Source organism: Chiloscyllium plagiosum, unplaced genomic scaffold, assembly GCF_037043375.1.
Source record: "Chiloscyllium plagiosum isolate Xiang-an unplaced genomic scaffold, Cpla_swu_hap1 HiC_scaffold_2, whole genome shotgun sequence".
NCBI classification, from domain to species: Eukaryota; Metazoa; Chordata; class Chondrichthyes; order Orectolobiformes; family Hemiscylliidae; genus Chiloscyllium; species Chiloscyllium plagiosum.
In genome coordinates, this window is record NW_028270140.1 from 75,511,127 (window position 1) to 75,535,856 (window position 24,730).

The 24,730-nt window shown below is 39.8% G+C and overlaps 1 protein-coding gene and 1 long non-coding RNA gene across 2 annotated transcripts; one reads left to right on the forward strand and one right to left on the reverse strand.

The window, feature by feature from the left end:
- Positions 1-514: 514 nt before the first annotated feature.
- LOC148151921 (uncharacterized) lies at positions 515-7,099 on the reverse strand. Its single transcript, XR_015760577.1, has 2 exons — positions 6,876-7,099; positions 515-844 (listed from the first exon to the last, which is right to left on the reverse strand). It is a non-coding gene; the product is annotated as an uncharacterized LOC148151921 (long non-coding RNA).
- rfk (riboflavin kinase) lies at positions 5,573-24,093 on the forward strand. The gene is made up of 4 exons (XM_043712391.2): positions 5,573-5,840; positions 13,275-13,426; positions 15,115-15,217; positions 21,264-24,093. Exons 1-4 carry the CDS (start codon positions 5,759-5,761, stop codon positions 21,392-21,394), a joined length of 468 nt encoding a protein of 155 aa, XP_043568326.1. The 5' UTR covers positions 5,573-5,758; the 3' UTR covers positions 21,395-24,093.
- Positions 24,094-24,730: the final 637 nt, after the last annotated feature.

The window sequence follows — 24,730 nt, forward strand, 5'->3', positions numbered from 1 at the left end:
GTAACTATTTGATAACCTCTTAAAATTGTTGTTCAAAATGTGAGCCAAACCTCCTGATTTAATAAATGGTTTGGAAGGTGCTGAAACTCAGCCAAGCATTCGTGTAGACTCAGTTATTATAAAAATAAGTCCTGTGAAATGAAAATAAAAGAGTACCAAAATGGAAGGGACATGATAGCCCTTTATTTTCTAAACTGAACATATGTTGTCAATCAAAGTAGTACAGGAGTAGATGGCTACTTTTCTTCCAAATGAAAACTGTTAATATTCTTCAAATTTAAGAGGGTTCTGGGCATTTAACTCACTCAATATCACTATACTAAGGATCCCAAGCACTGTTTTCTTTTGCCTTGAATTCATAAAAATAGCCTTTCAAATAGGAAACGCACTCTCATGCATTTCAACACTGACAGACTGTAATCAATGTAATGGTCATCTTAACTTTGTAGGTCAGAATTCTATAATCAATCAGTGAAGTAAAAACATATTTTCCCTGAAAAACATCATTTGACAATTGAAACTTAAAACAGAATTTTTTTAATGCAAGAATTTCAGGACCAAGTGCCTTTTTATTTGGTTCCACTTGGAACTGTTTCATGATTCCTCTGACAGGCGTGTAAAAAGAAACATGTTTTTATGTGATGAGTGGCTGTAATTTGGAATGCGTTGCCTGGAGATGCGGTGGAAGTTGCCTCAATCAGGTTCTTCAAGAGAGGATTGTACTTGTTATCCGAAAAGGAAGAATTTACAAGGCTATACAGAGACAGTTGGAGAGTGACTTGAGGTGAATTGCTTCTTCAATGACACAAATGGCCTTCTTCTGTGCTGCGACCATTCTATAACCCTGTAATTTAAAAATTGCAGATTATAGCAACATCTCATCACAAAGAAATTTCCTCCACAAAAGAAAACCAAGGTATTATAAAAAATATTAGAGATATAACAGTCTCGACCCTTACAGGTTAAGAATCAATGCTTAATATCAAAATGAGGCGAAAATTGTGTCATTAGGTTATTCTTAGTAGGTTTTCAATGTTGACAGAATGGTACAAAAGGCAATTTTATTCATCAGCAAGTATTGAGATAATAGGAACACAGACCCAAGGAACCCAAGCTTGGTAGCAACTCTAGATGTTTTGGCCAAGATCAAAATAATTAAGATCAATCACATCAACAATGTATGAAAAGCGTATGAAGCAAAGCCAATTCTAGACAAATTCACATAGTTGGAAGAGGTAGGGAACATTTTTATCTGTTCCTGCAACCAAATAATCAACACATAAAAGAAGTTTGTATGGCGTGTATATATTGGTGAGAAGCTACTATTTTGACTGGAATAGGAAATTTACCAAAGCTGATTGGTAACACCCCATGAAACCTCAACAGGATCATTATGTCATGGTCTGGCCTCTATACGCCCTGAGATTAATTAGGCATGATATGTCTCATGGAAATTAATCTAACTTTAGAATTGGGTGGTACAACAAGGGAAAAACCAGGCTTGCCAGCACTAAGGGAAGTGTCCTAAAATGTACCATGGATTTTGCATTTTCTGCTGCACGTAATTCAGAAATTCTTTGTACTTTATCTGCCATTTTGTTCTGCAATACTGATACTCACTATCCACTCTTCACCCACCACACTTCCTGTTCCCTACCCAATGCCACCACGACATTACCCTCCTCACCCACAAAAAGCTACTACTAGCAGAACAGGGGAGCATCAGAACTTACCAGTCAGTAGCAGTTGAGAATTAAGGTGTGTCAGCATTGAGGCTCAAGAGTTGACAGATGGTTGAGAATTGAGAAAGGAGAGAGGAAATGGAGAAATGGGTGGGAGTTGGAGGTCAAGGGAATTGTGTCTTTACTAGAGAAAAAATAGAAGTAGGACTTCAGTTGAGGTACTGAGGAATAAAAGAATTGGAAGTGTGATCATCATTTTCTGCAAGGCTGGGAGCAGAAACATAACAACACAAGTCACAGGAGAAGGAGTAAGTCATTTGGTACCTCATGCATGCCCCACTATTCAAAACTATTATGATAAATTTGCCACAGGCCTCAATTCCAATTTTTGGCCAGGTCATCACAGCCCTCAATACCCAGATATTTCAAAAATCTATCTACCTTCAAAAATCTATCTAATGTCAGTGGGCTAGACTCCACAAGTCTCTGGACTAGAGAATTCTAGAAATTTACCATCCTTTTGGAGAAGAAATCTCTTCATTCCTCAGTTTTAAATGTGTGTCTCCTTGTCTGTAACCACGAGACCTAGTTTGAGACTGCCCCACTAAAAGCCCCTCAGAATCTTGTATTTTTCAATAGATCATTCTACATTTTTTTAACCTGTTTAGCTATCTCTTTTTAAAGTGTCTGTAAGCATGACTCTAAGTTTCCAGTTAGGTGAGCTTTAAATTCCCCAAGTTGCCCCCATGACCTACTCCAATGTTCCTGTAAAGGTCAATACAAGCTTGACGACTAACACTTTATTTTCCATTTTATCTTTAATAATCTACACTTTCTGGACTCAGCACTAAGTTCAGCAACTTTAGATCATAACCTCTACCATCATCTTATTCCATGTTTCTTTTGCTTCTTCCTCTTTGTTTTGTTGGTTTGGTCTTTGTCTTGTTTTTTTTTACCTCTTTGCATTGGATTCAGATAGTTTTATGTAGCAATTCATGCTTTATTCAGACATCTTTTCTTCTTCAGTATATTCTTGCCAAGTTTTTGGCTGTAGCACATAAAATCTTTTGTTTAACCTTCCCTGGTCTCCACCCAGGACAGGCCTTCTTCTTTGTTCTTTTTGACTCCACTCTCCTTCTATTGCCTTCAAAACTCATACATCCCTTTTTGTCTTCTAGTCTGATGAAAATATATCGACCTGAAATATTAACTCTGTTTCTCTCCAACAATGCTCTCTGACCTGCTGAATTTTTTTCATCTTTTTTATTGTTAAAACAGTAGAATATTAGAATATTAGATTAGATTAGATTAGATTACAGTGTGGAAACAGGCCCTTCGGCCCAACAAGTCCACACCGACCCGCCGAAGCGAAACCCACCCATACCCCTACATTTACCCCTTACCTAACACTACAGGCAATTTAGCATGGCCAATTCACCTGACCCTGCACATCTTTTGTACTGTGGGAGGAAACCGGAGCACCCGGAGGAAACCCACGCAGACACGGGGAGAACGTGCAAACTCCACACAGTCAGTCGCCTGAGGCGGGAATTGAACCCGGGTCTCAGGCGCTGTGAGGCAGCAGTGCTAACCACTGTGCCACCGTGCCACCCACCTGTGGCACAGCACATGCCTTTCGGTCCACCTGTGAAACCAATTTGAAGCTCATCTAACCTACATTTGAAGCCCATCCATTTTCATCCATATGTCTATCCAATGACCATTTAAGATTAGAATCATTTGAAATGTTCTAATTTAAAATTTCCAGCATCTGTAATAACCTAATTTGTACTATGAATTTTAATTACTTGTTTCATGTGTCATCATTACAGTTTAGCAATTGTCTTCATGTTGCTTTTATAAAGCAATGATTAAATCCAACTCCTACACTTTTACACAGCTTTGTTCTGTACATTTATATTTATTTGCTTTGAAATTTTGAAACAGTATGGGATGGAGCAAAACTATATTGTAAAATATAGTATTGGATGCTGTAAACTACAATTTTTTACTGTTGAATTAGAAAGACAGGGCAATGCAATAACATTTGTAGATGTTCTCTGACCAGAATATCAGATGATCAAATCCCCAAGGTCGCCTCCAACACCAGTGTTTCATTCCTCAGGGAAATCTAAACCCACTCAGACATAGCAAGTCTCCAAAAATGTACAGCATCAAAAAAATCATAAGACATTAGGCCAGAAATTAGGCCATTCAGGCCATCGGGTCCGCTCCTCCATTCATTCAGGGCTGATAAGTTTCTTCACTCATTCTCTCGCTTTCTCCCCAAAACTCTTGATCCCTTTGACAATCAAGGATCTATTTATCTCCATGTTTAAAAAGTTCAGTGACCTGACCCCCACAGCCTTCTGTGACAATGAATTCCATAGATTCACCACTCTCCGGCTGAAGAAGTTTCTCCTTATTTCCGTTCTAAAAGGTCTTGCCTTTATTCTAATGCTGTGTCCTCAGGTCCTAGTCTCTCCTACCAGTGAAAACATCTTCCTGACATCCACTCTGTCCAGGCCATTCAGTATTCTGCATCTTTCAATTAGATACCTCCTCATCCTTCTAAACTTTATCGAGTATAGATCAGAGCCCTCAAACATTCCTCATATGTTAAGCTTTTCATTCCTGCGACCATGCTCGTGAACCTCCTCTGCACACGCTCCAGGGCCAGTACGTCCTTCCTGAGATATGGGGCCCAAAACTACACATAGTACTTCAAAAAGGCCTGACCAGAGCCTTACAGAGCCTCAGATGTACATCCATGCTTTTATATTTAAGCCCTCTCAAAACAAATGCAAACATTGCATTTGCCTTCCTAATTACTGACTCAACCTGCAAGTTTACCTTGAGATAATCTTGGACTAGAACCCCCAAGTCTTTTTGCACTTCAGACTACTGAAATTACTCCCCATTTAGAAAATAGGCCATGCTTGTATTCTTACCATTTTCCCAAGTTGTACTCCATCTGCCATTTCTTTACCCACTCTCCTAAATCTTTCTGCAGCCTCTCTAGCTAGAATGCCCTCAGTTCCTTCATCTAGATCATTGATATACAAAGTGAAAAGTTGTGGTCCCAACACTGACCCTAACAGAACATCATTTGTCACCAGCTGCAATTCTGAGAAAGACCCTTCAATTTCCATTCTGCTCATCTGCAAACACCTTGCCTCTAATACCATGGGCCCTTATCTTACTCAGCAGCCTCCTGTGCTGTACCCTTCTGGAAGTCCAGGTATTTATCATCCATTGACTCTCCCTAGTCTAACCTGCTCGTTACTTCCTCAAAGAATTCTAGCAGATTTTTCAAGCATGACCTTCCTTTGATGAAACCATGCTGACTTTGCCCTATTTGACCAAACACTTGTTTGTTTTGTTTTAAACCCAAAAACCACTAGTCATAAAAGCATAAATCAGGAAAACAGAAACTGTTTAAATAGATTTTTCAATGGGCTTGTTTCAGAACTAGTGACTTGGTAGTAGACAGCAATGGGGCAGAAAAATACAATGACATTGGTCCTCCAGAGTGCAGGTTGCACTGTCACACTGATCACCCAGGTAGCTGACAGTTCTGCCACACTGTTCCTCCAGGCAGCAGGTGGTGTCGCATTTCCACAGTGGTCCTCCAAGCATCTGGTGACACTGCAGGTGGCGCTGCCACAATAGTCCTCCAGGCATCAGGTGGCACTGCCACACTGATCCTCCACATAGCAGGTGGCGCTGCCATACTAGTCCTCCAGACATCAGGTGGCGCTGCCGTATAGGTCCTCCAGGCCTCAGGTGGCGCTGCCGTACTATTTCCTCCACACAGCAGGCGGCGCTGCCGGACTGGGAGGACCAGTTGGCCTCAGTTTCCAAGAGGGCGGAGAAGGAAGCGTTCCCAGAAATAAAAAGAAATTGACGTAACGGGTTTTCTTGAAACGCCGGTTCCTGTGAGCGAGGATTAGATCCTGTGGGGCTTTAGTGGCGGTGAATCGGGAGGGAGGCAGGAAGCCGGCTCTATCAATCAGTTTTAAATAAAGCGTTCTGTTGTCGGTGGGCCTGGCTCGGAGAGCGGCGGAGCTGCGGCCATGAGGAGTTTGCCGTATTTCTGCCGCGGGGAGGTCGTGAGAGGATTCGGCCGAGGCAGCAAGGAGCTGGGGATCCGCACAGGTAAAGGCAGACACACGGGGGAATCCGGCACGGGTTTTCCCGTTGATCAGGCGGTTTTCTGGTACATTCTCGCCGGGTCAGTGCCCACCGAGTGGCGGCTCCTCAGGCCGAGACCCTTTCCTGTAAATCCACTCGGTGTTCCTTCTCTATTCACAGAGCCTCTCCCTGGATTGCATCAGAGCAGTTTAATATTACACAAAACGCGTTGCATGTGCTGGATTTACTAGATTCTTTATTGAAGGTTTAGGCAAAATTTAATGGTCTCAAGAAAATGATGATTTGCGAAACAATTGTACTCGGACACATACACATTGTTTGCAGACTTTGACTCATAGACTTTGTACAGCAGGAAACAGACCCTTCGGTCTGTTTTTTAATCTGTAGCTCTCCCTAACCCGACATTTCGTCCTGAAGAAGGATTATACCCAAAACGTTGATTTCTCCACCTCCTGTGTTCTTCCAGTCTCCTGTTCGACTCCTTTGATGCTGACCAGATATCGTAAATTAATCCAGTCCCGTTTGCCAGCATTTGGCCCAGATCCCTCTTAAAAACTCTCCTATTCGTATGCCCATCTGGCTGCCTTTTAAATCTTCCATCAGACTGCACCACTTCCTGCGGCAGCTTATTCCATAAGCACACCACCTTGGTGAAAATATTGCCCCTCTGGTCCTTTTGTGAATCTTGCCCTGTCACTTTAAACCTATGCCCTCTAGTTGTGGATTCTGCTATTCAGAGAAAAATACCTTGGCTATTCACGCTAGCCATGCCCCTTTATGATCTTTTAAACTTCTATAAGGTCATCTCTCACCTCTGATGCTCCAAAAAAAGTAGCCTCAGTCTATTTGGAGTCCCTATAACTAAAAACCCTCTGAACTCTGGCAACATCCTTGTAAATCTTTTCTGGACCCTTTCAAGTTTAACATCTTTCCTTTAACAAGGAGTCCAGGATTGAACACCGCTTAGTATTCCAAAAGTTGCCTATGTCCTGTACAGCCGCAACATGACATCCGAACTCTTGTACTCAATACACTCACCAATTGGCTGTTCTTTTGTCTCTCCATATTCCTGTGTTCCTTCCTAGGGAATTGTTGTGGAGAGTGCTACTGCTGTGGAAATTGTTGCAAATCCAATACCCTTGAAGGTGAATGATGGACCTCTAGCTAATGTGTACTCTATATGTTTGGTGACGTAACATCTTAGCTGAAAATGTGTTGCTGGAAAAGCACAGCAGGTCAGGCAGCATCCAAGGAACAGGAGAATCAACGTTTCGGGCATAAGTCCTTCTTCAGGAATGAGGAAAGTGTGCCAGCAGGCTAAGATAAAAGGTAGGGAGGAGGGACTTGGGGGAGGGGCTTTGGAAATGCAATAGGTGGAGGGAGGTCAAGGTGAGGGTGATAGGCCAGAGTGGGGTGGGGGCGGAGAGGTCAGGAAGATTAGGAAGGCGGTGCTGAGTTCGAGGGATTTGACTGAGACAAGGTGGGGGGAGGGGAAATGAGGAAACTGAGAAAATCCGAGTTCATCCCTTGTGGTTGGAGGGTTCCCAGGCAGAAGATGAGGCACTCTTCCTCCAACCGTCGTGTTGCCATGGTTTTATGCCCGAAACGTCGATTCTCCTGTTCCTTGGATGCTGCCTGACCTGCTGCGCTTTTCCAGCAACACATTTTCAGCTCTGATCTCCAGCATCTGCAGCCCTCACTTTCTCTCGACGTAACATCTTAATCTGTATACAGTGAAGGGGCAGCTTCTCAAGTTGTACTTGTATAACTGTTCACATTCAATTGGTATGATGAGATTGAAAGTATTATTACACTATCACTCAGTCCAAGCATACTCAGCTGTCTCATAAATGACCTTCTCTTGATAAGGTCAGAAATAGACATGTTCACTGATTGCACAATATTCAACACAATCCCTCTGATACTGAAGCAGCTTGTGACTATATGTAAAAGGCCTGAACAACATTCAGTCTTGGGCTGATAAGTGGCAAGTAACATTTCTGCCACATAAATTCTCCTTGCATAGACCACAGGACAACTTGAGTTTGCAGGTTAACTTTGTTCATTGAAATAACCTCAGTCTTAGACTGATTGAACAAAATTCCATCTGATATTTTGTCCTGATCCTGTCCTACATCTGTCCAATGCAGCAAGTCATCAACCTTTATATGCATACACTGTTTACTTACTATAAGCAAATCTTTTGCCCGAAGTCTTTCTCTTATCCTATCTCTGGGAATCTGTTTAAAACTCTCTAGTCTGCTTCCAAGATTGGTACAGACTGTGGGGACTCCTGTTGTAACCCCTTTTTGTGAAATTTATATTTAATTCCCATTACAATTGTCAACTCATTTAAGACTTTGAATATTCCCTCTTTCTATCTCCACATGATGGCAATAGTGTGTCATGATCTTTACATCCAAGAATGACAAAAGCAACATGTAAATGATAACATCATCACCTTCATGTTCCGTTGCAAGCCCTACATCGTTCTGTTTATTACTTTTGCTGTGGGTTAAATCCCTCCTTAACAGCACTGGGTGTACCCAAGCCACAAAGACTGTATCAGTTCAAGGAGGAAGCTCAGAGCTTGGACAGTTAGGGATAGAAGATAAATACTGGCTTAGCCAGCAACACATTCACCCTGTGAATGAATGGAAAATCCTAAGTGGACTTAGTCATAGCGATGTACAGCAAGGAAACAGACCCTTCGGTTCAACCTGTCCATGCCGACCAGATATCCCAACCCAATTTAGTCCCACCTACCAGCACCTGGCCCATATCCCTCCAAACCCTTCCTGTTCATATACCCATCTAGATGCCTTTTAAATGTTGGAATTGTACTAGCCTCCACCACATCCTCTGGGCAGCTCACTCCATACACGTACCACCGTCTGTATGAAAAAGTTGCTCCTTAGGTCTCTTTTACATCTTTCCCCTCTCACCCTAAACCTATGCCCTTTAGTTCTGGACTCCCCGTCCCCAGGGAAAACACTTTGTCTATTTATCCTATCCATGCCCCTCATAATTTTGTAAACCTCTAGAAGTTCACCCCTCAGCCTCCGACACTCCAGGGAAAACGGCCCCATCTGTTCAGCCTCTCCCTTTAGCTCAAATCCTCCAACCCTGGCAACATCCTTTTTAAATCTCTTCTGAACCCTTTCAAGTTTCACAACATCTTTCCAATAGGAAGATCAGAATTGCACGCAATATTCCAAAAGTTTCCCAGCCAGTATCCTGTACAGCCACAACATGTGTTTCTAACTCCTATACTCAATGCACTGACCAATAAACATACCAAGCACTACCTTCACTATCCTGTCTACCTGCGACTCCACTTTCAAGGAACTATGAACCTGCACTCCAAGTTCTTTGTTCAGCAACACTCCCCAGGAACTTACCATTAAGTGTGTAAGCCCAGCCCTGAGTTGCCTTTCCAAAATACAGCACCTCACCTTAATCAAAATTAAACTCCATCTGCCACTCCTCATCCCATTGGCCCATCTATTCAAGATCACTTCTCGTACTCTTGTTGTCCACTACAGTTCCAATTTTGGTGTCATCTGCAAACTTACTAACCATACCTCCATTGTTCACATCCAAATTATTTATATAAATGATGAAAAGCAGTGGACACAGCACCAGTCCTCGTGGCACACCACTGGTCACAGGCTTCCAGTCCGAAAAACAACTCTCTGTCACCCTCTGTCTTCTACCTTCAAGCCAATTCTATATTAAAATGGCTAGTTCTCCCTGTATCCCATGTGATTTAACCTTGCTAACCAGTCTACCATGAGGAACCTTGTCAAATGCCTTACTGAAGTCAATATAGATTACATCCACCACTCTGCCCTTATCAATCCTCTGTTATTTCTTCAAAAAACCTCAATCAAGTTCGTGAATTAGATTTCCCACTCAGAGCCACGTTGACTTTCCTTAATTAATCCTTGCCTTTCTAAACACGTGAAGCCAGCTGAGAGGTTTTGTGATTCAGTGTGACATGCAATTTTAACTCCAGGGCTGGCCGGAAGAAGCAGCAAAAATAAAAGTAATCAAGAATATCAGACAATAAACTGGCTTCTATTTAAAGTGTGAGAGAATTTCCAGCAGGTGTTACAGCATCAACCAGAATCTCTGAGCCTGAATGAACGGGTTTCAGATCCTTGCTCTGCTTGGTTGATGTGTCAAATGGATTATTTAAGTAGTTTTGTAGTCTTTCAGTGTCTGTTTGGAATGCCATAATGACCAGTGTTCTTTCAGGCATTCAACAAGTTCATTGATGATCATTGACATCAGCTAATCTACCTCCAAGCTGATGGTGACAAGAGAATCGGTTCCTCCAAAAGTGAGGCGGTCTGCACCAAGCTTCATTCGTGGTCACCGATTCACGAGCAACTCTTCAGCTGGCTGAGCTTGGACATTCATTACAAGCATTGCAATGGCTGACATATTCCTGAATGTTGCTACTGACGTTTGACGAGTAGAGAACTTTTCTTGCCTTCCTCATATGAGACTTAATTCCCTTCTGGCATACATGGATGCATATCAACGTTTGTTTTCTCATCATCTTAGATAATTGCTCTCGTTTCCTTGTATGAGATACCATTTTGAGCAATCACCTCATTACTGTAGCACTTCTATTGTTGCGTTCATGATGGTTTCAGGCTAACTACGTCCTGCAGAATTTGGAAAGCTGCATTTTGCAGAGTTTGCTTGATCTGTGAAGATGCTTGCCATTTAGATTTATTATCTCTTCTGAGTCTTTTTCCAGAGCATATCCTGTTGTTGTTTTTTGCCAAATCTGGCAAATTTCTCTCATTGGACTAGAATCTTGAACTTTCTTTGCTGGGAATGCAACTCTCAATAGCTTGTTGGCAATGTATATTTACATCACTTCCATGTGATGTCTAAGAAATGAAGTCCTGTTCTTTGTCAGAATAAGGGGCCAATTACTGCATTTTTGGGTCACCATTTTGAGCCACCTCCCAGGTCTGCAAAGCTCATGATTTTGCACCAATGTCAATCTGCCACATCATATTCACTTGATGCTCTTCTTTTGCAGTCATTCTGCTTTAACTGAGGTTAGAGAGGTGAACTGTTTCCCGGTCCCAGTCCTCCCAATGAACATATCAAATAGCAAAAGCAATCAAGACAGATCTCACTGATTTCCCTGCTATACCCCTGAGACTTTAATTACATGATGGATCATCAATCTTACTAAAACTTTACGAGGATCCATGCCTTGTTTTAGAAAACAAAGCTTCGAAAGGCACTCGTTAATGGACTGCTAAAACAACTGCTCACACCCTGGTAGTTCCCTATATTTTCTTGGGACTGTGCTACCTATTCTGGAAACTATTCTTATTCATGGATATTGTTCCAGCTCACCTTGACTGAGCTGGAATTCCGAATTCTAATCTTGTTCTGCTGCACCAAGAAAATAGTGTAATGGGCTTCTTTAACCTCCACACTCGGTTAAGCTCTTAATGGCTGATAAGCTTTTTTCAAGGGCCCACAGCTCCTTGGGATCCAACCCCAACATTTGGCTGCATTTACCAGCTTCCAGGACATTTGATTCCGAATTGCTTGGAGCTTTATGCAGGATCTGGGACTTATTGGAGCCAGTTACACTCAACTACCTTCTCAGTGGCATAGCTAAGAGCAACTCAGTTTATTACATGGCACCTTCATCTGACATTCTCGCCCAAAACACCCTCTGTATCCCAATTCTCTTTTTCCTGCATTTTAAAGAAATGATAACCCAGATTTGGATGTGACACTTTAAAGATTTATGCTAGTTTCAGATATCCAGAAAAAATTATTCTCCATTAAAAATGAATTGCAAAGAAAAGCTAAAGAGCTTAGATGCTAAAAAAAATTATCCATGTAGGTTTCTCCATGGCTTTGTTCATATTTTCAAAACATCTCATTGGTGTGTGTGCATATTTAAGACTTGCCTATTATAAAACTAGAGGATGATGTCACTTTAGAAACTCTGCCATATGTCCATCACCATTTATCCGCTTCATCATATTAACTTCTTTTCAGCAGTATAAGAATGTTTACTTGAAAGAATGGCACTAACCATTTTAGTATTTTCTTCATAAGTATCCCAAAAGGTATTGATTTCGCAGCATTTAATTTTTGTTTTGGTTTTTGCCAAGTCTTATGCAGCTTTCAACAAATTTTGGAATTATTTTAAATAGCTACAGGCAGTCACAAATCCAACCTCCACTATTTTCCAACAAAGTGTGGGACCAACTGCTGTAACAGTTCTGCTTTCTAATGTGCCCACATGGTTTCGGCTTCATAGCTAGCAGCTAAAATCCAAAATTGTTTCCACTTTACTAACCGGTCTTGATGTGTTCCTTCTTGAACTCGGTATGTTTTGCTTAACAGTACTTCTGCCATCTCAGTAGTTAAGCTCATTTAGCTGGCTAATTCCACGCAAGTGTGAAAAATTGATGCACAGTTCCTGATCTCTCAAGGCTTTTGTTTTATTTTGAGTGTCTCTGAGATTACCTGATGCTTTTATTAAGATTCTAGAGAAGTGCAAGAGCTTTGAGATTTGTTCTCAAATATGTTGAGTTTAATGGTATTTATTAAATTTGATGCCATGTTTGTGGAATTTTGTAAAATACTAATTTGGTTTACTAAATTGTTGTTTGTTTATTGGTAAGTACTGGTCCAGAATTATAACATGATTACAACACAAGCAGGGCTCTGGCCCGTCTTGTTTATGTTGACTCTTAAAAGGAACATTTCACCGAGTGCTACTTACCTGCCCTTTCCCCACGATCCTGCAGATTCTTCCTAATCCGATAATTATCTGATGTCTTTGCGTTCAGATTTGATATGTAATGATACTTTAGAATGTTGTTTATGTAGATTGTACCCATACAGAATGAGCCCACTTCTGAAAAGTTGACGATGCAAGCATTGCCTACTTGCTGACATGAAGTGCCATTTTGCACTTCAAATGAAAAATGAATGTAACTATTACACAGCACAAGTGGAAATAAGGTAATGTTGTTTGACAGTTTAAGAATGGCCTTTGTAAAGGTTTTTTGAGTAATTCAACCTTTTTAGTTCTCGATAGGATAAATGAGTTAATGTTGTATCCTTCAAGTGCTGGTGGAAATGATGTGGATTCCAGTCCACTTTCTGATGGAATAAGAAGTGAGCCAAGTGATCGTTTTGTTTAATTATATTCTGACATTTTACCTGATATCTTAAAGTGATACAAAAATCCTATTCTAGAGGTTTCCACCTCTGATTTTTTTTTGTACAATTTTAATCGCTAAGTGTAACCTTAACCCTGTTGGTATGGATAAGGTTTTTTCTTCTTCAATCTAATTTATGCTCCACTAATTCTGAATGTTCAAAAATGCGTAATAAGCATATTTAATCTTACCTATCCTTTGTCTGATTCCACAGCTAACTTCCCAGACAGTGTCGTAGACAACCTACCAAGTGACATTACTACTGGTATTTACTATGGCTGGGCCTGTGTTGGTAATGGTGACGTGCATAAAATGGTTATGAGCATTGGTTGGAACCCATACTATAAAAATACAAAAAAATCTATGGTAATTAACTTTTTTTTTGGTAACAGAAAAGTGCTGGTTTAAAATCTTTCATTAAATTTGTTGGAAGGTGCATACATACACATTTGCCTAACATGCGATTGAACAGCTAAGGATCCTGTGATTGTATTTGTTAGAGTTTAGAAGATTTGAGGGGAGATCTAATGGAAAGGCATGGCTTAGAAAGGGTGGATACTGGGAAATTGTCTCCGTCGGGCAGGGATACTAGGACTCGTGCGCACAGCCATAGAATTAGAGGGGGTCAATTTAGAACAGAAATGAGGAGACATTTCTTCTACTAGAGAGTGGTGGTCCTGTGGAATTCACTGCTACAGTGCACAGTGGAGGCTGGGATGTTAAATGTCTTCTAGGCAGAGATTGACAAATTCTTAATCTCACCAGAAATTAAGAGATACGGAGAGAGTGCAGGTAAGTGGCATTGAAATGCCAATCAGCTGTGATTGAATGGCAGAGTGGACTCGATGGGCTGACTGCCTTCCAGTCCTTTGTCTTATGGTCTTATGTTGGATGCAGTAGAAAAAATATGTATCTGCTTGATCCCTGATTCCAAGAACTGGGGAATTCAATTGGTCAGCTGCTAGCAGGTAGTATTTTGTATTGTTTTTGTTGAATATGATTTTATTTTTAATGCTGAAACAAGATACTTGCTTTATTTAATAGATTTGTTTTAATTACTTTGTTCACATTCAGACCTGAGAGAATGTATTTCAGGAGAAGCCAGTTAAACTATCGATCAACCCCACTCTCTCTTCTCTCCTCCCCCCTCTTTCCCTCCCACTGCTGTTGCTACTTAAATTGCCTTTAGAACAGTTTTACTTTTTTTTTCCTTGTTGCATAATCTTTTAACTTAACAACTTCTTCTACCTTTACTCCTTCACAGATATTTTCCCTCTCATCTTCCCGCTCACTCTTTCCCTGCCTCTTATGTGGAAGAAAGTTGTTACCTAACTACTTCTAGTTCTGACCAAGGATCATTGATCTGAAACAGTAAATTTGTTTCTCCTTGCACAGATGCTGCTTGATATGCTTAGTATTTCCAGGGATTATGCTGTTTTTGTATTAGCCATTCTTCACCTACAATATTTAGCATTTGCAAGAAATTGAAGCAGTATTGTTTGTACGAGAGACGGTTAATGCATAGCAAAAGCAAGACCAGATTCGTAGTTAAACATTAGCATGAGAATTTTAATTTTGAGGCTTTGGGAAACTGAAATCCAATAAATGTGGGTAAGAGCAGGGATGAACGAGGATTTTTAATAGTGTAATATGTAGGCAGCTTCTTATCTTAACAAGTTATGAATAGGCCTGGATACAGTGGCTAATTCAGAAATGACTAATGATTAAGGAATAATGAAGATTGAAGACTCTGACACCACTAATAATTGAGTCAGTCCTTTCATCTCATGATCCTGGAGCTTTAAATCCATTTTGATTCTACTCTGAGGTTATTTCAGCAATGAAATCCATGTTGTGAAATAACTTTAAATCACAGCTGAACAGCTTAAAAACTGGTAAGAATGAGGTGAACGGTACTGGCTTGATTTTCTCAGAAAATTTATAATTTTGGAAAAATATGCTGAAGATGTTCCGTATTCGGTTAAGGAATGACATAGCTTTTGAATCCCATTACAATAATGTTTTAGACATGGCTGTCTTTCTCACTCTTTCAGGAAACGCACATTATTCATACTTACAAAGAAGATTTTTATGGGGAAATACTCAGCATAGTTATTGTTGGATATATCCGAGCAGAGAAGTCATTTGAATCATTAGGTAAGATTTTAACTTGGAACTTCACCAGATCTTTCATCTCTTTGTAAAATAGACATTTTACTTTCCACAATGCAAAATTGAACACTGTTGCTTACTTTTAATGGCAAGTGAAGATTGGGCTCCATGTTTTGTAATCAGCAGTGAAAACGTAGCTTAAAGAATACTCCCCACACCACAAAGACCGAGTGGTCTGTGTGGCATGGGATTTCAGTTTTCCTTTTTCCAATTTAGATTTGATACCAAGTTATTGCACACAGAAGCAATGATATCAGCGAGGAAGTATCACACCTGTCACCTTGCGTACATAAGAACATTAAAAATAGTGACATTCGTAGGCCATAACGCGCTCAAGTCTGCTCTGCTACTTCATAAGATTGCTAATGTGATCTTTGCCTCAATTGCACATTCCTCCTTGTTATCAAAAACATTGTGCCTCCCATACTTTTCTGTTACTGTTTGAAATTACTTCAACTATAGGTCCCCTGAGGAAACTGAGGAGCAAATATAATAGGGAGATTTCCAATATGTGTAAGAATAATAGTGTTGTAATAGGGGACTTTAACTATCCAATCATAGACTGGGACTGCTAAAGTGTAAAGTGCTAGGATGGGAAGGAATTTGTTAGATGCATTCAAGAAAACTTTCTTCAATATGTAAATGTACCTACTAGAGAAGATCAAGTTTTGCATTTTCTGTTGGGAAATAAGGCCGGGCAAGTGACTGAAGTGTTAATGGAGGAGCACTTTGGAACCAGTGATCATAATTCTATAGACCCTGTCTAAAAGTTAAAGTTCGAAATTGGAGCACTGCCAATTTTGATGGTATTAGACAGGAAATTTAGAAAACTGATTTGGATAGACTGTTCAAAGGTGAAGGGATGACTGGCAACTAAGAGGCTTTCAAAAGTGAGATAATGAGAGTTCAGATGCAGTAGGTTCTTGTCAGCGTGAAGGACAAGGCTGCTAACAGGGAACAATGGATGACTAGTGATATTGAGACTGATCAAGAAAAAGACATATGTCAGGTATAGAAAGCTGGGAATGAGTGAATCCCTTGAAAAGTATAAAGAGTGTAGGGGCATACTTAAAGGGGAAATTAGAAGGGAAAAACAGGGATATGAGATTAAGGATATAATATGACAACAGAGACTGTAGTGAGAATAGGTCCCCTTAAAGATCAACAAGGTCATCTATGTGTGAACAACAGGAGATTGGAGAGAGAGTAAATAAAAACTTGCATCGGTATCTAGTGTGGAGAAAGACATTAAGACGCTAGGGAATACAGAGCAAAATAGTGATGTCTTGAAAATAGTCCACATTACAGAAGAGGAGATTCGGTGATCTTAAAATATAAAGGTAGATAAATCTCCAGGATCTGATCAAGTATATCCCAGGGTATTGTGGGAAACTAGGAAAAAATTGTGGGGCTCCCAGCAGAAATATTTTTATCATCTACAGCCATAGGTGAGGTGCCAGAGGACTGAAGGGTGGCTAATCTTGTGCCTTAAGAAAGGCTGCAAGTAGAAGCCTGGGAATATAGACTGGTGAGTTAGATGTCAGTGATCGATGAGTTGTTGGAGAGGATTCCAAGATATGGAATTTACATGCATTTGGAGAGACTGATTAGGGATAGTCAGCTTGGCTTTGTATATGGGAATTATCTCAAACTTGATTTAACTTTTTTGTGGACAATGACAAAGAAGATTGAGGGCAGAGCATTAGATGTGGGTTTATGTGGACTTTAGCAAGGCCTTTAACAAGGTAAACCGGTTAGTAAAGTTAGATCACATGAGATCCAGGGAAAGCGTGCCAATTGGATAGAAAAGTTGACTTGAGAATAGGAGATAGAGTGGTAATGGAAGGTTGTTTTTCAGACTGGAGGCCTGTGACCAGCGGTGGTCCACTATTGTTTGTTGTCAATATAAGCTATTAAGATGAGACCATAGCAAGCATGGTTAGTACATTTGTGGATGACACCAAAGTTGGTGGTATAGTGAACAGTGAAGACAATTATGTAAGAGTACAATGAAATTTTGGTCAACTGGGCCATTGGGCTGAAGAGTGACAGATGGAATTTAATTTAGATAAGTGTGAGGTGCTGCATTTTGGTCAGATAACAAACAAGGGCATGCCTTACATATTTAATAATAGGGCCCTGGGGCTGTTGTCAAACAGAGATCTAGGAGTTCAGGTGCATAGTTCCTTGAGAGTGGTGTCACAGGATGGTGAAGAAGGTATTTAGCATGCTTGCCTTTATTGCTCAGAGCAATGGGTATACAATTTGGGATGTCATATTGTGGTTGTACAGGACATGGGTGAGGCCACTTTTGGAGTACTGTGTACAGTTTTGGTTGCCCTGCAATAGGAAGGATACTATTGAATTGGAAAAGGTGCAGAAAAGATTTACAATATGTTATTGGGACTGGAGGGTTTGAATTACAAGTCATTCTGTTCTAATGGGTGTTTCGTCAATTCAAATTCACTGTACGTGATTGACAAATTGAGGACGCTATTTCTACAGTGCAAACTTTTAAAATGTGTGTTGGCTGTAACACAATTATAGTGCTAACACTTTAAGTGCTGTTTCTAAAACACGATTTTTCTAAAACGCAGGATGGCACAAGAACACAACCATAGTGTTCTAGCAGAACTGACTGTATAAGAAGAGGCTGGATAAGTTGTGACCACCTTCCTGGAGCATAGGAGGTTGGGATTTGACCTTTTTAGAGGTGTATAAAATCATGAGGGGCTCAGATTAGGTGAATAGCAACGGTCTTTTCTGTGGATTAGGGTAGGGGACAGCATATTTTAAAGTGAGGAAAAAGATTTGAAAGGACCGGAGGGAAAACCTTTTCCACCCAGAGAGTGGTTCATTTGTGGAATGAACTGCCAGAGGAAGTGGTAGATTAAGGTACAGCATTTAAAAGACATTTGGACAGGTACATGAATAGGAATAATTTAGGAGGGTATAGACCAAATGCAGGCAAATGAGCATAGTTTAGTTTGGGAATTCAGGTCGGCATGGACAAGTTAAACCAAAGGGTCCTTTTCCATGTTGTATGACTCAAAGAATGTTTGTATCAACCTTTCATGTCTTCACTGAATCAGACTCTGCAATTTGCTACGCTCTGAAAGAAAAATTCTTCCTCATTCTCATTTCCAAGACCCACTTCTGCTCTGATTTTATCCAATTCCATTGATCTGAAAAAATGTTCCTTGTTCTAAATTATCTTTTTTTGCTTTGTCATCTAACTCGTGTTTCTTAATATTGCACCCACCACTCATTATGTAACAAAAGTATTTGCAAATGTGCCAGTTAATACTTCAACTGCTATCAGTTTATCAATTCCCATTGAAAAATCAGGTGAAGAGCCTCCGTATTGCTTATTTTAAATGTACCTTAGAATTTCTGCCTTTTTAGAGGGGGTTAAAAGATTATTTTCAGATGATTATATTGAGCCACCTCAGTGATGTCCTCTACTCTTGCTAGATGTTCAGGATTCCTGATTTGAGGACACTAGTTGATTTTCATGTGCATTCTCCAAAGATCTGTGCATCCTGTGAATGTCACTGTGAACCTCCATCATGCATTCCATGTAAGAGGTTGACCATTCTAGGAAGGAAGTCATCCACTCATAGCCCTGAGCAATCACTGCATATGAATTAGATGGACACCTCCATTGAGGATTCATCCTGCCTCAGGAACACTTCGATGCAGGAGCACACCTGCTGCTGCTCAAGACTTAGCCTCTCGTCCAGAGTCTCCAAAGGTCCTGAACCTGTGGTCACCTGAGTTGATCTTGCCAATCCTCCCTTCTCTCTGCAGACAATGCCCCCTCCACCTGTGATCATCACCCTATCTATCCTGAATACAAAAAAAATCTACATATGTGTATCTGCTGGTGGGCAGTGGACAAGTAAAGTGAGACTCTGCTGACTTATCTGAGTCATAGAGACGTATGCTGAAAATGTGTTGCTGGAAAAGCGCAGCAGGTCAGGCAGCATCCAAGGAGCAGTAGAATCGACACTTCAGGCATGAACCCTTCTTCAAGATTCCTGAAGAAGGGCTCATGCCCGAAACGTCGATTCTCCTGCTCCTTGGGTGCTGCCTGACCTGCTGTGCTTTTCCAGCAACACATTTTTAGCTCCGATCTCCATCATCTGCAGTCCTCAATTTCTCCTCAGATGTATGGCATGAAACAGACCATTCGGTCCAACTTGTCCATGCTGACGATATCCTAGATAAATTTAGTCCCATTTGCCAGCATATCCCTTAAATGCTTCCTTTTCATATTCAGATCCACATGCCTTTTAAATGTTGTAATTGCACCAGCCTCTACCACTTTCTCATTCTGTGCATGTACCACTGTTTGCATGGAAAATATTGCCCCTTAGGTCCCTTTTTAACTTTTTTTTTCCCCCTCTTGTCTTAAAGCTATGCCCTCCAGTTTTGGACTCTTTTCACCCCCTCCCCCACTGCTCCAGGGAAAGGACCTTGTCTATTTACCCTATTCATGCCCCTCACAATTTTATGAACCTCTAAGGTCACCCCTCAGCCTCCAAAGCTCCAGGGAAAGTAGCCCCAGCCGGTTCAGCCTCTCCTTAAAGCTCAAGCCCCCAGCCCTGGCAACATCCTTAAATCTTTCCTGAACCCTTTCAAGTTTCACAGCATCCTTTCTCTAACAGGGAGACCAGAGTTGCACACAGTCCTCCGAATGTGGCCTAACCAATGTCCTGTACAGCAGCAGCATGACCTCCCAACTTCTATACAGAATACACTGACCAGTAAAGGCAAGCATACCAAATGCCACCTTCACTCTCCTGTCTACATGTGACTCCGCTTCCAAGGAAGTATGAACCTACACGCCAAGATCTTTGTTCAGCCACACTCCCCAGGACCTGACAGGATTATACTTGCTGCTCTCAGCCCACAGGGTGAGGGAAGAGAGGCTGCCTTGGGTTGGGTATCCATGCATCTGTGGAAGTATGAGAAGAGGCTATGAACGTTAGCCTGGATGAATAGAAACCGATGCATTGCTGAGAATGCCAGCTTTACTCAGTGTGCAACATATTATCAGTCAAAATGGAGTTCTATACACCCTTCAATGCCTGCATTGTTCTGTCATCAGCAAGAGCTCCCATATCACCAGGTTATCTCCTTTGCTGCCTGCTCCATTAGGTTGATACAGTAGAAGACTGACAAACCTTCTCAATCCTCAAACTCTCATGGGCAATGTCTATGATGTTGAGGAGTCAGTGTTGGACTAGGGTGGACAAAGTAAAAAATTCGCACAACATATAAATTCTGTGTCTTATGGTCCTGCTCCACAGATAGCTGATGAAGGAGCAGCATTCCGGAAGAAAGTGTTTCCTAGTAAACCTGTTGGACTATAACCTGGTGTTGTGTGTTTTTTTTTTAACTTTGGACATGATCTAAACAGTTAGAAAAGATGCTGTTGTGTCCTGTGGTCAATGCTGTTATATCCTATCCATTGGGAGCTATATTTCTTAGTGCTGATGAAGAGTTGTCACTACAGTACTATCTAATTTTCAGAAGGTTTTACTTTTTCATATTTTTACTAGTTTATGGTGCTAATCTTTTTATTTTAATTTATCTTTTACTTATAACTTTGACACTTTTTATTTCTTTAGCTTGTGAAATGTAAAATGATACTGCGATACTAATCTCTTGACACATGGATGATTACAACAAAACAAAAAAAAATTACTCAGCTAGAGATATAGCTATTTCTTTCCCCCAAACTACCAGAAACCCCTTTTATGGAAGATAATGTCTTGGCACTCTTCCTTCATTATTTTAATACAGAAAAAACAACTATACCTTGAAGATAAATAGAAATGAGCATTAAATGAAATGCAGTCTTCAGTTGAGCATATCTGTCAGGTTGTTCAAAATACAAAAAGGTAATATTTCTCTACGCAATTTTATCCCCAAGATGGCTCTTTATTTTACATACTTCTGGTTTTAAGTCTCACTTGCTGTTTTTGTTCATTCATGGTTGTTTTTTATTTCCACCTTGTTTCAGATTCTCTAATTACAGCAATTCACAATGATATTTCTGAAGCAAAGGAAAAGCTAGATCTGCCAGAACACCAGTGCATGAAGGATGACAACTTCTTCAGGTCACATGAAAACAATATAATGAATGGCCATTGACCAAAGTTTGTGCAACTGTGGCCTCTTCTTATCGTGTTCCCTTTAATTTTAGGCAATTGTTAACTTAGCATAACATAACTGTGCTGAACCCTGACCAGACTTTTGTTCTAAATGTCATAGATGAACTCATGAAGAAAATAATACATTTTACAAAAATAATATTCAGATGCAGACGTCTGTTATTTAAAATTTACTAGCTATGCAGTTGCTTTTAATAACTACTGAAATCTTAAATGTCTTTTATGTGCTTTAATTTTGGCAATCTCAGTTGATAAAATGTGAGGCTAAAAGTGATAGTGTGACTGTAATAGGTGAAAGCTTAATGTGTCGTATGACATCTGTCTTAGACGGGGCATAAATTCATTAATACCTCATAAAATGTAGATGTTTGAGGAAGTCCTATGAGAATGTTAGAAGTATATTCACTAAAAATCTATAACAGTAGATTTTAAGCCTATGTTTCTGCTACTAAGATCTGCTCAAGAGCAATACCCTTAAACAGGATGGCCTTTCTTTCAACAAAAACTGTTAAATCTGTGATTGCATTTATATTACTGTGCCCAGCTACTTGGAGTATTTAATGATTTGAGATAACCTTGTGCGTCAGATTTCTTTTCCGATGGTACAAAAATGTTTACAAGCAAATCTTAATCACCAAAACCTATTACGTTGCATGTAATACCAATCTTGTTCTCTTCAATTCCTTAACTTTTTGTTTTCAGTCATCTTTCAAAACAAAACTGTACTTTCTTTTCCATTTCATTGTCTTTCTAACTTTGCCTCTGTGGTTTTTTTTTTAGACAGAAGAGCCAGTACTTTTGTTGGCTTCAAGCACTGCTCAAAGTTCATTGTCGCAGATGACAGTTGTTTGTCTATGCAAAATGAATCTCTAGTATCTGAATGCTTTATATTTGTCCCTGTGATATTGCAAATTAGCAGCACAAAAATCCCAACATCTGTGCACAGCATTATAAAGATCACTCGTTGCTCTTATGATTGATTATTTGCATTAAAATTATATTTTTTGTCCTCTATATGTTGGCACTGCCAAGATTAGGCAACATAAAGAAAGCCATACCTTCTGGTAGTGTACTTAATATGCATCAAAACCCAGGGGCTAAGATTTAGGGAATTTTCTGTAACCTGTAATTGATATTGAAACTTTATGATTCAGTCACCATCCTGTTTGATGTGGATTGAGGTAAACTGGCCTACTATTTCTGTATTTTTTTTTTTGTCTTTACCCATGTACCAAGAAGGAGTATTTGATTTAAAGGCATTCGCATGAGGAATAACACACTTTCAGTATTAGTGAATGCCCTTTGGGTGCTCTCCATTTCTAAGTAACAGCTAATGCTTTTCCCATTGCAAATGCCAGGGAACTGTATCCACTCATCTGTAACTGCCGTCTGTAAGTTTTGAATGGTATAGATGTCTGTACAGAATACTAATCCTGTCACTATTACATGATAGAAAATAACAATCTATGATTTCATGTTCCCTTTTGGACATCAATTAGGCACAGGGTAGAATTCTTGAGTGGCTCCTCAATTTTCATTGATCCGTTTTACAACCAGTTATTTCTGTACATTTCTTTAGAAATCCTGATGTTTGAGTAACAGAAACCTATCTGCTATGTATTTATTTTCGTCACCTGAAAACATTTGCGGTCATGACGAAGAATATTGTAAGGAGAGGATTTACTGTTACATAATTTACCTCTACCAAAATATGCCCACATTGGCAGTATGCGCAGCATAGTACTTTGTAGAACTAATGATACTGCACAGTTATTAAATTACATCTTATTGTAATTCTGTAGGAAAGGAATCCAATAGCGTAAAACCGATTTAAAGGAATGATAAAAGGAGCTTCATGAAATTTCATCATAATAAATTAAATTGTCTGTGCTCATAATTTTATCAGTCATTGTCCCATTTCCTTGCATTGTAGGTGCTAAAACTAAGCAAAAACTAAATCGCTCATTCTGCTTTAAACTAGAAAAAGGCATAGTCTATTCCTTTCCATTGAGGTGGGGGGGGGATAAAAACATATTTTAAAAGTCTGAGTATGTCAGTGCATTACGCCTTAAGTTGTTTTGGGTTATTTATGGTTTTAATAAAAATGCAGGAGTCTGTAAGTGATGGAGACAATTTTAATGTATTTATCAAGCACTCATCAGTAGAGGAGGAATTTTATTATTTTCGTTATGAAGTGCTCCTTTGTTTTGCTCCTCATGTCAAACCACCATGTTTACTGCAAACAGTTATGACACTCGTACCTTTTACAACTCCATATGCATTCTCCATTTTAAAATGAAAGGTCCCTACACTTAAGGGCTGGGAGTCCGATATGATATGAAATAAGAATGTTTAACCTTAATGTCCCTATCCATTATTATGAGAAATGTGCAACAAATATTGCACTAGTGTAAGAAGCCATAATTAAACTGTTTTTTATGTAATTTATTTAAAATCAAGACCAAATTTCATGTATGTATTTTTTGTGGCAACTTGCATTATTTCTTTTTGACTGCTAAGTTGAGATTTTAATATATGGAACATATCACATTCATGTTTTCTTTTAATGTTCGGGTCTGGCTATGTGATTTATCTTTGCAAAGCTTACAATGTTAGGAAATTGATTTGTTTTCAGGCTCTTTGTAGGCTTGTATTGTATGGAATAAAGATCTAACTTCATTTGTTTTCTGCCAACCTGTTCAAATAATTCTATCATTGAATGCTTTTATACTTTCAAAGACTGACTGGTAAGTGCTGGGAGGAAGATTCATCCTCTGCTCAAACAATGCCAATTCGCAGCTCTAGTCTTAAAGTGGAAATAGACTCGTGATGAAATGTCAGACGGAAGTGATAAAATTAATTTTGCTTGTATTATGTGAGTTGTCTAATGAACAAATTATTGTTGGTTAACTCATTATTCTGTGGAACCGTTAATGGACCAGATATTTTTCAGTCAAAAACGTGTTTGTGTTAAATGTTACTTCTACAATGAAGGAATAAGTTGTTTTAGTTTTAAAGCTGGAGTATTAATCATAACTATTCCGCCGGAATAGTAATTTGTCTGGTTAAAGGGATTTCTCTTAAATTCAATGCTCTCTTGATCATTTTAATGAATAACGTCTTGGGGAAGATATTGACATTTCTAACCTATTGCTAAGTTGTTGTCTTTCTGTTTTAACAAAGGAAAGTTGTGGGGTAGATAGCCACTTCAGTGTATTTCCTCCAGCCACCAATTTAATCATGCAGTAGACCTTTTCTGGCCCCCTGAATGGCCTCTTGCCTGCCAACTCTGATTTCCGCTCCCTTACAATTTTTG